This window comes from Chiloscyllium plagiosum, chromosome 15 (assembly GCF_004010195.1).
Source record: "Chiloscyllium plagiosum isolate BGI_BamShark_2017 chromosome 15, ASM401019v2, whole genome shotgun sequence".
NCBI classification, from domain to species: domain Eukaryota; kingdom Metazoa; phylum Chordata; class Chondrichthyes; order Orectolobiformes; family Hemiscylliidae; genus Chiloscyllium; species Chiloscyllium plagiosum.
The window spans coordinates 31,269,316-31,284,686 of record NC_057724.1 but is presented as its reverse complement, the minus strand read 5'-3'; the positions used below and the strand labels follow the sequence as shown (position 1 = coordinate 31,284,686).

General features: G+C 40.1%; 1 protein-coding gene across 1 annotated transcript in view; it reads left to right on the top strand.

Annotated features, from left to right (window-relative positions):
- The window catches only part of LOC122557200 (tumor necrosis factor ligand superfamily member 10-like), a 19,072-nt gene extending 6,098 nt beyond the window's left edge, over positions 1–12,974 (top strand). The window contains exons 3-5 of the mRNA XM_043704637.1: positions 7,336–7,381; positions 7,793–7,873; positions 9,605–12,974. Of these exons, the coding sequence (XP_043560572.1) occupies positions 7,336–7,381; positions 7,793–7,873; positions 9,605–10,038 (561 nt within the window). The 3' untranslated portion in view covers positions 10,039–12,974. The remainder of the gene's footprint in view (positions 1–7,335; positions 7,382–7,792; positions 7,874–9,604) is intronic.
- The last annotated feature ends 2,397 nt before the right edge of the window (positions 12,975–15,371 follow it).

Below are 15,371 nucleotides of genomic sequence, written 5' to 3'. Positions count from 1 at the left end.
CTCCTGTTCCCTGGATGCTGCCTGACCTGCTGCGCTTTTCCAGCAACACATTTCCAGCTATTTCAGTGATCAGCAAAGTGTACCAAACCAATAAAGTATGTAACCAATACAGTTTATCATATTGTCCAGTTTTCCTTCATCTATAAAGTAAGTGTCACTAAGGGACACTAGTCATGCATGTGCTAGGGATCTGGTTCCAAAGGCCTAGCCAGACCCGAAAACAAAATACAGATGACCAACAAGACAGTGCAAAACTACAACACTAAGAGCAAGAAAAATGTTAAACACAAACACATCAATAAAGCTCCAACAAAAAGTAACTTTCAAAAAGTTGTTAACCTCACACACCACATAGTAAGATCATGAGAAGCTATTAATCGTGAATGTCATTTGTCCTGAAAATGCAATATGATACACCTTAAAAGTTAAAATCGACACAGGAATTAGTGCAAACATGTCTTGCAGTATGCTTAGTGCCAATATGTGCCGAAGTATCTGACACTCAGTATACAACCCCCAAAAGTCAGGCAGAATATAATGAAACACCAATTCTGTGCATTTGTGGAGTCACACTACAATGCCAATAAGTAAGGTTATCATGTCTTCCCAAAATCATCAGTGTGGTAGATACCAATGTTCCAACAGCGACATGACTACCAGTATGCACAGGTGTGTAGTTGCAGCAAGTGCTGAAGGGCTTTTGCCCGAAACGTCGATTTTACTGCTCCTCCGATGCTGCCTGAACTGCTGTGCTTTTCCAGCATCACTAATCCAGAAAGTGCTATTTTCAGTCTATTTACTGCCCTGGAATAGATTACATCTGACAGTAGACTACAGTACAATGACAGACCATTCCAGAATATGTGTAGCAAGTAAGAAGTGACCTATATTACACTGCCATCCCACAACCATACTGAAATATTAATGCAGAATGGATGGTGCGTTGCCTAATGTATAATGATTATAGATTAGATTAGATTAGATTACAGTGTGGAAACAGGCCCTTCGGCCCAACAGGTCCACACCGACCCGCCGAAGCGCAACCCACCCATACCCCTACATTTACCCCTTACCTAACACTACGGGCAATTTAGCATGGCCAATTCACCTGACCTGCACATGTTTGGACTGTGGGAGGAAACCGGAGCACCCGGAGGAAACCCACACAGACACGGGGAGAATGTGCAAACTCCACACAGTCAGTCGCCTGAGGCGGGAATTGAACCCGGGTCTCCGGCGCTGTGAGGCAGCAGTGCTAACCACTGTGTCACCGTGCTGCCATTATGTGGTCAGTAACAAAGCAAGATTTTTGTATTACCAGGTTGCATTTCCACGTAACATCAGTGGAAAAGGATTAACATGCTCTGCGCAACTGATGTTCCGAAGGCAAAATTAATGATCTTGTCATTCTGAGACATGAGATATTCTTCTTCAAAGTCAGAGGAGAATAAAAGAGATACAAGATGAGCATGCAGGTAGACCACTATCACAACTGCACATTAAGCAAACTGTATGAACTGGAAATCCAATATTTGGATACCAGTAAAGATTTCTAGATTAAACAATCAGCTCATAACTTATAATGTCATTCTTGATCATGATGTGTTGAGAAGGAACAAAAGCCAGCTCAGAAAACACATCAGTCGTACATGAAGAGAGGAAGGAAGTAAATTCTAATGGTGGTGATTGCATAGTGATGTTGAGTGACAGCAATTAGCCGCAAAACAACTAACTTGTCAAACATATGCTACAAAGAACAATGTGTCCCTCTCTAGAAGGATGTATGGTCACCAGATCACAGTGATCATAGTCAAACTCCAAGTGTTCATCCTGGTTCAATGAAGAGTGCAGGACGACATGCCCAGGAACAATGGTGTCAATCTGGTGAAGCTGCAACACAACATAAGCAGCAATTAAGTGATTCCACAGCCAATGGATTAGATCTAAGTCCTGCCACAACCATTCATGAATGGTTGTGGACAATTCAACAAGTCACTGGAAGAGGAGACACCATAAATATCCCCAGTGATTTGAGAGCTGAGTACAACAGTGCAACATATAAGGAAGAAGCATTTGCAACAGTCTTCAGCTGGAAGTGCTGAGTGAATGATCCATCACGGCTTCCTCTAGAGGTCTCTAGCATTAGAGATGCCAGTCTTAAGGCAATTTGATACAGTTCATTTTATATCAAGAAATGGCTGAAGGACCTGCATACTGCAAAGGCTTGGGGCCATGACAACTTTACAACAATAATCCTGAAAATTTATGCCCCAAGATTTGCCATGCCCTTAGCCAAGCAGTTTAAGTCAATGTACATAGAGTCATAGAGTCCTACAGCACGGAGACAGGTCCTTTGGCCCAAACTGGTCATGCTGACCAAAATGTCCATCCACTTTCCTGCATTTGGCCCATATACTTTTAATCCTTTCCTATCCATGTATTTGTCCAAATGCTTTTTAAATGTTGTTAATGTACCCACCTCAACCACTTCCACTGGCAGCTCCTTCCATATGCGTATCACCCTCTGTCTAAAAACCGTTGTCCCTCAGGTTCCCTTTTATTCTTTCCCCTCTCACCTTAAACTGATGCCCTCTAGTGCTCAATTCCTCAAACCTGGGAAAAAGACTGAGTGCATTCACCCTATCCCTGCCTCTCAAGATCTTATACACCTCTCTAAGGTGCCCCCTCAGTTTCATACTCTGTAAAGAAAAATGTCCTAGCTTGTCCAACTTCTCCCTCTGGGTCAGAATATTGAGTCCAGGCAACATGCTTATAAAATTCTTCTGCAGTCTTTTCCATTTTAATAACATCCTTCCTACAACAAGGTGACCAAAACTGAATACAATATTCCAAATGCGGCTTCACCAACATCCTGTACAGCTGCAACATAACTTCCCAACTTCTATACCCAATGTCCTGACTGATGAAGGCTAGTGTACTGAAAGTCTTCTTCACTGCCCTGAATACCTATGATCTACTTTCAGAGAACTGTGCACCTGAACTCCAAGATCCCTCTTGTTCCACTACACTCCTTAAGGCCCTACCATTCACCATGAAATTCCTATCTTGATTTGATTTTCTGAAATGCAAGACCTCACACTTATCTATGTTAAATTCCATTTGCTATTTCTTGGCCCATTTCCCAAGCTGATCAAGGTCCTTCTGCAATTTCTGATATCCTTCCTCACTGTCCATGATGCCACCTATTTTAATGTCATCAGCAAATTTTCCAGTCATGCCTTGTACATTCTCATAGATATCAAACAGTAATGGGCCCAGCATTGACCCCTGAGGCACTCCATTAGTCACAGGCCTCCAGTCTGACAAGCATCCTTCCACTCTCTGCTTCCGACCGTCAAGTTATTTTTGCATCCATTTTGCATGCGATCTAACCTGCCCTCGTCCATCTGCCTGGTCAATTCTTCAAAAAATTCTAACAAATTTGTGAGGCGTTATCTCCCACACACAAAGCCATGCTGACTACTCCTAATCAAACCCTGTATTTCCAAATGCATGTATATCTTATCCCTCAGAAACCTCTCAAGTAACTTACCCACCACAGATGTTAAGCTTACAGGTCTATAATTCCCAGGCTTTTCTATAGTTATTCTTTTTTCCTTTAATATTCTAAAAGAACCTCGTTGGATTCACCCTAATCTTCTCAGACAAGGCTACCTTGTGCCCCCTTTTCATTGTCCTGATTTCCTTCTTCAGTAAACCTCCTGTATTCCCTTTTTACCTACAGGGATTCCCAAATCCAAGGTGCCTGTACTGAACTATGCCTCCATTATTCTGGTCAAAGCCTCAATAAGTCTTGTCATCCAGAGTTTCCTATTCCTGCCAACCTCACAGGAACATATAGACCTTGAACTCTAACCATCTCACTTTTACATGCCAGGCGTCCCTTTACTTGCAAGCAAACTACTCCAATCACTCCCTGCAAGCTCCTAATTCCATCAAAATTTGTCTTGCCCCATTTCAGAACTTGAACCTGTGGACAAGATTTGTCCCCCTCCATAACTATTTTAAAATGAATGGAATTATGGTCACTGGTCCCAAAGTGCTCCCCCACTGTCATCTGCATCACCTGTCCTGCCCTATTTCCCAAGAGTAGGTCGAGTTTTGCCCCTTCCCGAGTAGGACCCTCTATATATGGCTTGAGAAAATTTTCCTGAGTGCACCTAATGAATCCCATCCCATCTAAGCTCTTAACACTCTGGCAGTCCCAGTCTATGTTAGGAAAATTAAAATTCCCTACTACAATTTCCCTATTGCTCCTGTAAGTCTCCCTAATCTCCCTGCATATTTGTTCCTCTAATTCCCATTGACTATTTGGGGTTCTATAGTACAACCCGAAGAACATCACCATTCCCTTCTTACTTCTTTGCTTCACTCACAAAGCCTCACTGGATGATCCTTTATTTATTTCATCTCTGATTACTGTTGTCATACTTGCCTTAATCAGAGATGCAACTCCCCCTCCCTCCCCTCCTACCACTATGTCTGTCTTGCCTAAAGCACCTGTACCTGGCACATTAAGCTGCAAGTCCTGCCCTCCCTTAGCCATGTTTCTGTAATGCTATAATATCCCAGATCCACGTACCTATCCACGCCCTGAGTTAATCAGCTTTACCTGACAGCCCTCTTGCATTGAGATAAATGCAATTTAATTCAACAGGCATTCCTTGCTCCCTGTGGTGTTCCAGCCTGACCTGTCTCTTCAACTTAACTATTTCTGATTACTGTATCTCCATCGAGCCTTGCACTTGCCTTCCTGCTGTTGAGGACCCCACCCCTCTGCCAATGTAGTTTAGATCCTCCCTCGCAAACCTGGCTGCCAAGATATTGGTCCCCCTCCAGTTCACGTGCAACCTGTCTCTCTTGAACAGGTCACCTCTGCCCCAGAAAAGATCCCAATGACCCAAAAATATGAATCCCTGCCCCTGCACCAATTCACTAGCGACGTATCCTCCTGTCCTTACCCTCACTAGCACATGGCACTGCAAATTATCTGGAGATTATCACTAACGAGGTCCTAGTTTTAACCTTTTTCCTAGCTCCCTATAATCACTCTGCAGGACCCCATCCCTATTTCTATCTATATCATTTGTGCCAATCTGCACAATAACTTCTGGCTGCTCCCCCTCCCCCTTGAGAACATTCTGCAGCTGCTCTGAGACATGCCGGGCCCCAATACCTGGGAAGCAGCACACTATCCTGGATTCCCATTTGCAGTCACAGAATCTCCTATCTTTGTCCCCCTAACTATTAAGTCTCCTATCACAAAGGTCCTGTTTACTTTTACCCTCTCCTGCTGTGCCCCGGAGCCAGTTGTATTGCCACCAACCTTACTATTGCTACTTTCCCCTGAATGGTCAACCCAGCAACAGTACCCAAAACAGTATACTTGCTTTCGACAGGAATGGCCACAGGGGAGTCCTGACTCTCTGCTTGTTCCCTTTGCCTTTCCTGGTGGCCACCCAGCTACTCTCTGCCTGCACCTTAGGTGTGACCACGTCACTCAAACTCTATGAAGTGCTCAGCATCTCAGATGATCAGCTCCAGATCCAGTTCCCTAACACAGCCTCTTAGGAGCTCAGTTGGGTGCACTTCCAGGTGTAGTCATCAGGGACAAAAGAAGTCTCCTTGAACTCCCAGGAGAAACATGCAACTGCCCTAACTGCTATCTTAACAGCTGTAAAACTACAAAGGAAAGTTAAAAGGATTTCCCTTGAGCTTACCTGTATGTTTTGCTGAGCTGCTGGTCTATAAAGCTTTTGGAGCCAAGGTCTTACTCCCAAATCCAGAAATTTCCATATTACCTACCAGATAATATGGAAATTTACCCTTGTATGTTTTGTCTGAGAAAGCAGGCCAAATTAAAAGCAGTCAGTTATCTCTCTATCAGTCTACTCTTGGTCATCAGAAAAATAATGGAAGGTGTCATCAACAATGCCATTTTGCACCACTTGCTTCGCAATAGCCTGCTCAGTAATGCTCAATTTGGGTTTTACCAGGGCCACAGTCCCTGATGTCATTGCAGTCCTGCTTCAGACATGGACAAAGGAACTACCTGTAGAGGTGAGAGAGACCACACTCAACATCAAGGTCTTATTAGATGAAGTCTGCCAACAACAAGCCTGAGCAAAATTAGAGTCAATGAGAATTTGGGGGAAAACTCCCATATCTACCTAGAGTAAGACAATTGTGGGTATTGAAGGTCAGTGGTCTCAGCTTCAGGGCATTCCTGCAAGATTTCCTCAGAGAAGTGCCTTGGAGTCAACCATATTTGCCTGCTTTTCCACTGATCTTGCCTCCATTGTAAGGTCAAAAGTGGGAATATCCACTGTGCAATGTTAAGACTATTCATAACTCCTCAGATACTGAAGTAGTCCATGTCTAAATGCAGCGAGACCTGGACAGTATCCAGGCCTGGGTTTACAAGTGGTAAGTAACATTCATGTCACACGTGCTAGGCAATTAGCATCTCCAATAAGACAGAATCACACCACCCCCCTTGACATTGAGTGCTATTATGAAGGGCTTTTGCCCGAAACGTCGATTTTGCCTGTCTTCGGATGCTGCCTGAATTGCTGTGCTCTTCCAGCACCACTGATCCAGAATGCTATTATCATTGTTGAATCCCTCACTATCAATATGCTGCACATTATCATTGACCAGAAGGTGAACTAGACTAGTCACATAAATACAGTGACTAAAAGATCAGGTCTGAGGCTTGCATTCCTATATTGAGTAAGTCATTTTGTGATTCGGAGAACCTGCGACCATTTAAAAAGCAAAGCTCAGGAGTGTGATGGATTACTCCCCACTTGCCTGAATAACACTCAAGAATCGTCATACCATCTCGGACAAACCAGCCCATTTGATTTGCACCACATTCAAACAAATTCACAAAAGCTGCTTTGACTGATCTTCCAAACCCATGACCACTACTATATAGAAGAACATGGGCATCAGATACAGGAAAACCTCTAATGTATAATGTCCTCTCCAAGTCATTCACCATCTGACTTGTAAAGATATTGTCATTCTTTCAGTGTTACCTTGAAAGTGACCTATGTGTATTCATCAATTAAATATGGTACAGTCATGTTGCCAGAATAACATGATGAACAAAATTTTCCACCAAGGTAAAGCTATTTTATATTGTTACATGAGTGAAGAGAACCAAGTTCAATACCTTTAGTTCAAGGCCACCTGAGCAGGCAGTTAATTATTTAAGAGGTTGAAACAAATAGTTTTACAATTTGTGTGTGTACTCTTTGGAATTGAAATGTATCCTTAAAGTGTTCATTTTATTTCGTTATTTTTCAGCGTCTGCAATCTGATGTGAGGAATTTAATATACAAGGAATTGAAAGGTGAGGTTTACTGAAGTAGAGACATGATGGTTCATGATAATTTTGAAGATGTCCAGTAGACTGTCAGGCACTCTGTTTGAGATGTACATTGTAGAAATTTATTAGACTGGAGAAGCCTGGGCTGCATCTGTTTGTTTCTGCCAGTGTGAACAAACTGTCAGAGCATGCTTAACAGCAGGACTGGGTCAATGTTCACTACTTCATCTATGTTTGGAAGTGCCTTACTTACCAGAGGCATCCCCACTATTTGTTCCCCATATTATGAAAAGGGAGTAAAAAAAAAGTTAATCTATTTGTAAGACTTGTGAAACATTTCCATTGCAATTGTATCATGTTAATGCATCCAGACTCAGTGACTTTTTAGTGAAGGAAAATTTTAAAAACATTTAAGCACTTTTCATTCCTTTTTAGCACACAATGTAACATCCCTGGGTCCTGAAAAACCAGCTATCCATTTAACTGGACAGCACAGAAACAAGCCTCTAAAAAATGGTAAGCAAATTCTTGTGCATTATTCTAATGGTAAAAATGTAAATATTTCTCAACCAAAAGAATAACAGCTCAATGTTTTGTTTTCTACACTCTGAGTTCAGAACAAATCAAATATGGTGTTCACCATCTTATTTTCAGGCAGCTTTCCTATATGTAGTTTAATAATTATTAAACATACTGCAACATTAAGAGTCAGTAGTGTCTGAGTTGTAACATTTCTTAATATTTAAAAATATCCATTATAATGTTATAGAGAAAGTGACATAATGATATTCCATGTTGCCTTTTCACTTCTGGATGCTGACTTTGAAGTTAGAGTGATGATATGTATATTTTTTTCTTTTAGTTTTAGCTGAGCCTTATTTCTGAAAATTCCTTGAGAGTTTGGCATACCATTGGCACTTTATTTACACTTTCACTTAGAAATACCACAAGGATGGTTGCTGTGAACAGTAAAAAAAATGTTTAAAAACTGGTTCAGGAGATGGTTTTTATTAAGATTGGAGTAAGGGCGACCTGAGCACGAATTACTGTCTGTAGGCCCAAAGGAGACGTAAGCACTTCTCAGAGTACCAAGTGAAAGACCCTAATGCCCTTGTTTAACCTGAGATCTGCAACACTGTCATTTCTCATTTGAGTTAAGTTCATTCTTTGAACATTGTTAGTACTTGATAATGGGTTTCACATCAATATTCAATAGGTTGTCTCTACTTTTAAAAAAATACCTTTTTAATTAATTGCACCCCTCTGAAGCAGGTGAGACATGAACCTGGATCTCTCGGTACAGGGGTAGGGAGACTATCATTCCACCACAAAAGGGCCATTGACTGTACTTTGTCTTTGGTGGTCACATGCAAAGGATAATAATGTTCCACCCTGCTACCTAAGGATTGTAGACACCTCCTATTTGAACATGGCAGTTGGACTCTGTTGGCAAATCTTTAATATTCACTTGCTTTTCCTACTGGGTAAAAGTGCCTTGCAAAGCTGCAGGCCCTAGTACTGTTGATGTCCATTAACAATAATAAAATACTGACACGTACTTTTCATCACAGTTGATTTCCATAGCTCTCCATATTTCAGAAAACACACAAATTCTAAATAAAAGTAAAATAAAAGTAACAGTTGAGAATGGAAAGAGGATTACATTAAAACTACTTATCTATCCTCCATGAATTGCATACCATTTGAAGTTTAATACTGTGTGACTCTTTCATCATCAATGACTGCATTATAACTGCTTTCCCAATCCAGAATCAAAAATCCAAGTTCTGCAATTTGGTATTCTTCATTGTTGATGACTCTTTAAAGAAGTCTTCTTTAAAATGTTTAAAACAGGCATGCGCTGGATGCACTAATCATTCCGCACCAAGGCGTATTTGTCTAGATTGATGTTATATTGCCACAGAGAAAGATTGACAAGAAGCCTGGGAATTTATGTTTATTGCAGTCATGCATTTCCAATGTGTCATATTTCTGTGACATGCTTGTGTCCCACCTAAGGATGAGATAAACCACAGACAAACTAGCCAAATGTCTGGGCAAAGGTACACAAGGTGAACAGTGAAAGCTTTTCCTTTGCTACTAACAGCAAATTGCAGGCCATTGTTATATGATACAATGCTATTGCCCTTTTAAGATTTAGTATCTGTTATGAACTATGTCACAGAATACGACTGATATCATTGTTAAAAATGTATTTAATTCCTTCTTTTGAAACTTCCTTGGCAGTGCCACCTTATTTTGCTCATGGAGATGGACAGGATATCCTCTACTGGAACAACGTAAAAGGATATGCAGTGCATCAAGGTGGTATAAAATACCATCATGGAGAAATTACCATTCCAAGAAATGGTATCTACTACGTCTACTCCCAAGTTTATTTCTGGCATATACCGGAACCAAATGGAGAAGATCAACAATACAATCTGTTTCTGCAGTATCTTTACAAGAAGTCCATGAATTATTACAATCCTATTCTTCTAACAAAAGCTATTTCCACGAAATGTTGGTCAAAAGAGTCCACGTTTGATGCATATACAAGTTTTCAAGGAGCCCTCTTTGAACTGCAGCAAGGGGACAAACTATTCATAAAAGTAACAAATGCAAGTGCTGTAGATGTTAATGAGGGGGCAACATATTTTGGTGCTTTCATGATTTTTTAGAGTTAACAAATAAACCAGTGATCACATCAGTTTAAACTGAAATTTTATAGAACAATAACTGACGTTAAATTCAATTACATTTTGAGTCAGGTCCACCATATCCCTGAATACATGGTTACAGCCTCATAATCAGGAAAACGAAAGATACAATATGAAGGAATTATTGTCCTACTGTAAGATTTCCCTTGATGTTTGTATAAGAACAGGAAATTAAGGGACATGGGAATTGTGGGTAAATGAGGTTAGGGCTTATAGAAATCATGTTTTTGAATCCATAAAAAGACAAATTTGAATACAATTGCACAGGATCCATGACTACAAAAAACATCACAATGGCATATATCTCATTAGGGGAAGATCTGTCTCAGGTGTTTTGGCTTTGGGTTGTGATGTTTTGCTTTATTGTGCTCCACTGTGAACTGGTAAATGGGAATCTTAATTGTTCAGTTTGCCACATGGCACAGTCTCAGGGAGAGAATGATCATACTTCTCTCTCTATAAGGAAGAATACAAATATTGAGGCAAGATGCCTGCAGGCTGGGATCACATGCTTCTCAGTGGCTGACTTGAAAGTAGTGTTAAAGCTGCTTAAAAGCAAGCACATATCTTCAGGATGATGTTGCTGCCAAATAAAATATGTTTGCTCAACTAGTTCTTTGTATCATATTTAACAGAATGATTCTATCTTGTTGATTGAAAACAATAGAATAATGGGGTTTATTTGGAAACATTTGAGTGTTTAAAACCTGATTCACTTTGAAGAATGAATAGTGTACTAACATGAGAATAGTGTAATTGTAAAAGTAAAATGAAAATCTCTTCCAAACTTATGCAGCCTAAAGATTTCACACTTATGTCAGGGAATTCATTGTTTTAGTGATTTCATATCTTCCTGGATCCAATTAGCAGTGTGTTCCTTTATGGAACTGTTCTCCCTCCTTTGTTTCCCTTGCCCTCTTTCTCACTTTAGCCTCACTGTACTCCCTCTCCCTTCCCCCCCACCTACTTCTGTTCTCACTCTACCCAATCTTGTAGTCGCCTCCTGTCTCAGCAGAGGCTGACGGCATCAACCCCAGCAAAATGCACCTCCATAACCTCTACTGTCTTGGCAAAAGGCTCTTCTAGTGGTTCCCTCACTGACATCCAACTTTCTAACTGCTTATTTGTTGTTGATTAGCTTGCTAGTAAACCTATCAGAAGCCAGTAAAACAGGGAACTAATCAGTGTTTGGAGGAGTAATTCCTTAACCGGTTTTGTCAATTCTAACTTTTATCCAGTTGGTCACCCTATGATTTAAAGTTTCATGGGCTTTTGGTAACAAATTTGCTCATCACCCCCTTAGAATATGAGCACTGCTCAACAAGTCTGGTAATATTTGCAAAGAAAGCAAAACAGAGGGAATATTTCAAGTTGAATAAGACTCCTGTGTTTAGGAGCAATGTATATTGCTATCAAGCATTATCTCAATGAACCACAATCCATATGTTGAAGCAACAGATGTGAGGCGCTAAATGACCATCTGTCATTCCTTATTAAATCCCTGCCCATGTTTTGTCATCTTCATGCTCATTTTCTAATGTAAGATTTTAAGGCTCAGGACCACAGTTATCTAATACAGATAGCTTACTATTCATGAGAATCTTTTGCAGTTTATTTTGTTAAAAAGCTACAGTTTAGAATATACGTTGAGATGAAAAATGTATGACCTGTGACAATTGAAGATGGCTCACTGATGAACAGTTAGTACAGTGTGTCAACGTGATGAAAGTTGAGAAAGGAGCATCCTGCTGTTTAGCTGAAAAACTAAGGAACCCTCCCCTGGCCTTTCCTCTTTTGGTCCATCATCCATTTAAAGGCAGCTGCCATTTGATGACGACTAGCTCTCAATTGAGCACTTGTCCATATACTTAATTTATAGGGCTGTTAGTTTACATTATGTCATTCACCTCTTCTATTACGAGCTAATGGATACAGGACAATTAGTCAAGATGTAAGAATATTCACTGCCCCCTTTTCCAACTTCCCCTTTCGGGAACAAAACTTAAATTTTCCTAAATGCTGCATTGATAATAAGGTACATATGATGCGAGGTAATTCTTTGACATCAGTTCCATGGAACACAGTGACCTTAGTGATCCTTGTGGCCTTTACTGTAACTTCTTTTTGTCCTTATTTGTTAAAGATTGTTAGTGTGTGAACAAAGATAAAACTTTCTGCTACTGAGAACATACTGTAAGGATGCTGGCTTTAAAAGAAACCTCCATTTCTAACTCTAATCTCCACTTTTCTCAGATCTTACTCACACTTTGTTACCCAATTGTTACCTGCTGTCCCTTTTCAACATTCACAGGCTTCCTATTCTACAACGTATTAATTTTAAAATCCTGTCTTTGATTACAAATCATTTCATGCCTTTTTCACCTTCTTTAATCCTCATCCAGCCTTCCTTTCGGGCATCTGAGGCCATATTTTGTTTGGCTTCAGATGTGCATTTCAATGGGTCGCTGATTGTATTGATTTTTTTGGAAAGATATCTAATTTTCCTCCACAATACAACCATTATTTTCCTCTGGCCTTTTTGCATATTGGGATTGCCTCCTGTGCAAAGTGCATACTTGTTCCTTTGAGATTGGGTTCCTCATTTTAAATCAAGAAAAAAAATGAGATTTCTTTACACATTGTTTTCCACTACGTGTGTATTTGTTTGACACTCATTCATTGACTGAGAAGTCAGGAACATTTTAAAAGTATAAAATGTCTTGAATCTTAAAAATGTCATTAGATAGATTTTTAATGCACTGATTCATTATATGAATCTGCCTTGAAAAGATTGAGTTGACCCTTAAATTGACTGTTCACATCCCTCACAGCAATTTTCCCAGGAAGCAAGTATCACTGGATCAAAAAAAGTAAAAATAAAAATTCCCTTTTCAACCCTTACTTCTCCCTTCAGCTTTTGCTCAGTATCTATGATTGTCAGTTTAAATTCAGGATTTCTGTAGATTGCTAGAGGTTTACTGGTTTTCCAACGATTTTTAAAGCAATTCCCAATGCTACTACATGGCATAGTCCACTCTGAGTGGCTATGAAGGATACCTGGGATCACAGAGATGAACTGAGGGAATGGAATGTAAGGAACATTGGGTTTCATGAGGGATATGCTGATCTAGTGAAAGAAGGCATGCCTCTTACAGCTCACCTCAGCATTGGATAGCCCCCTGCAACCACCTGGGATCTATGTCTAGGATGACCAATACCATCTTATGCCGTCAACCCACAGTGAACATCTTACCATCTCCTGAAATAGGTATATGAAACCAGGAGATGCTTTGACTTATTCTACAATGTTGTTTTAGCTGATCATCAGGAAAAGCAAAGCTGTTCTTTTTCTCCAGGCTTTTGATTATGTTTCCCAATATTTACTTTGGGAGTGATTTTTTTTCACATCAATAAATTGCCTTGGGACATTTAATGTTAAAGTTGTTATAGAGATGAAATGCACGTTGCTACAAGATCCAAGTGACATCACTGTGTGTATATGTATAGTGCCATTTTGACTGAATAATTATAATTAACAAACTAATTGCAATACAACTATGTAGGTTTTACTGTGCAGCCAAATACATAATTTTCTCCAGTTACATTTGCAAAAGGATTATGAATCATCCTCAAGGGGAGGTGACAGTAGAGTGATATTATCTCCTGAGCAAGTAATGTTCTGGTGACCTCCATTCCAGCACCACTGCATAAGATGAAATTTGAATTCAATAAAATCTGGAATAAAGTGTATTGTGGTTGTTGGAGGTCAGTCATCTCAGCTCCAAGACATCTCTACAGGAGTTCCTCAGATTGGCATCCTAGGCCTAACCATCTTCAACAGTTCCATCAATGATGTTCCCTTCATTATAAGAAGTGGGGATGTTCGCTGATGATTGCACAATGTTCAGCCCCATCCTCGACTCCTCAGATACAGAAGCGGTCCATATGCAGCAAAACTTGGACAATACCTAGGCTTCGGCTGATAAGTGACAAGTAATGTTTGTGCCACCCAATGCTATGCAATAACTAATCTCCAACAATAGAATCTAATCACCCCTTGACTTTTAATGGCACTACAATTGCTCAATCCTCCACCATCAACATCCTGAGGGTTATCATTGACCAGATATTGAACTGGAATAGCTGTATAATTGAGCATGTGAGTGTCTAGGAATCCTGCAGAGAATAACTCAGCTTCTGACTCCAGAAAGCCTGTCCCTAAGGCACAAGTCAGGAGTGCGATGGAATACTCTCTACTTTCCTGGACGAATGAAGCTCCAACAACACTCAAGAAACTTGACACCATACAAGAGAAAACAGCTCTCTTACTAGACACTACATCCACGAACATTAACTTCATCAACCACAGATGTACAGTACTGGTAATGTGTACCATTTACAAAATTCATTGCAGAAATTCACCTAAGTTCCATAGACAGCACCTTTCAAACCTGTGACCACTACAATCTCAAAAGGACAGTGGCAGCAGCTACATGGGAACACCACCACCTGCAAGTTCCTCGCCAAGCCTCACATCATCCTGACCTGGAAATATAACACCACGCCTTCAACATTGTTGTGTAAAATGCTGGAACTCACTGTCCAACAGAATTGTGAGTCCACATATGCCAAATGGACCACAGTGGTTCAAGAGGGCACTCACCATCACCTTCTCAAGAGCAACTTGCCCAGCCAGTGATGCCCACTTCCCATGAATGAAAAATTTTTAAAAACTTACCCACAATTTAGCATGAGTTACTACAAGCAAAAACAGAATTCACTGGAAAAAACACTGAGGTCTGGCAGCATCTGTGAACAGAAAGCAGAGTTAGCGTTTCGGGTCCAGTCACCTTTAGAGTTGAGTTTCTCCAAAAATTTCTGATACCCAGCTTCTACTTTTTTTAAAATTTAGAAACAAAACTGTACAGTAAAAAGCAAAGTTACTGAAATGCTTTCTAACAAACAATAAGCAGAGAATATTTTTTTAATCTTTCAGCTTTTTTTATAGTGACACAGAAAAATAACAAAAAAATAACAATAGCCACCATTAGACTACAAAAATACTTTTATTGTTTATAAGTTCTATCTTACATCAAGGCAAGTCTTTTTATTGCATTATCATACACAGAGATTGATATATAAACAGAGTTCTGGGCAGGTTAGAAACTTCTTTGTCTACCCTTTACAAAATTGCAAAAGAAAAGACAGTAATTTGTTAGAACGCTGCAAAGAATGAGTCAAGATGATGCTGGGCTGGCCCATACCAGAAATGTGACAAAATCTTTCAGTCTTGT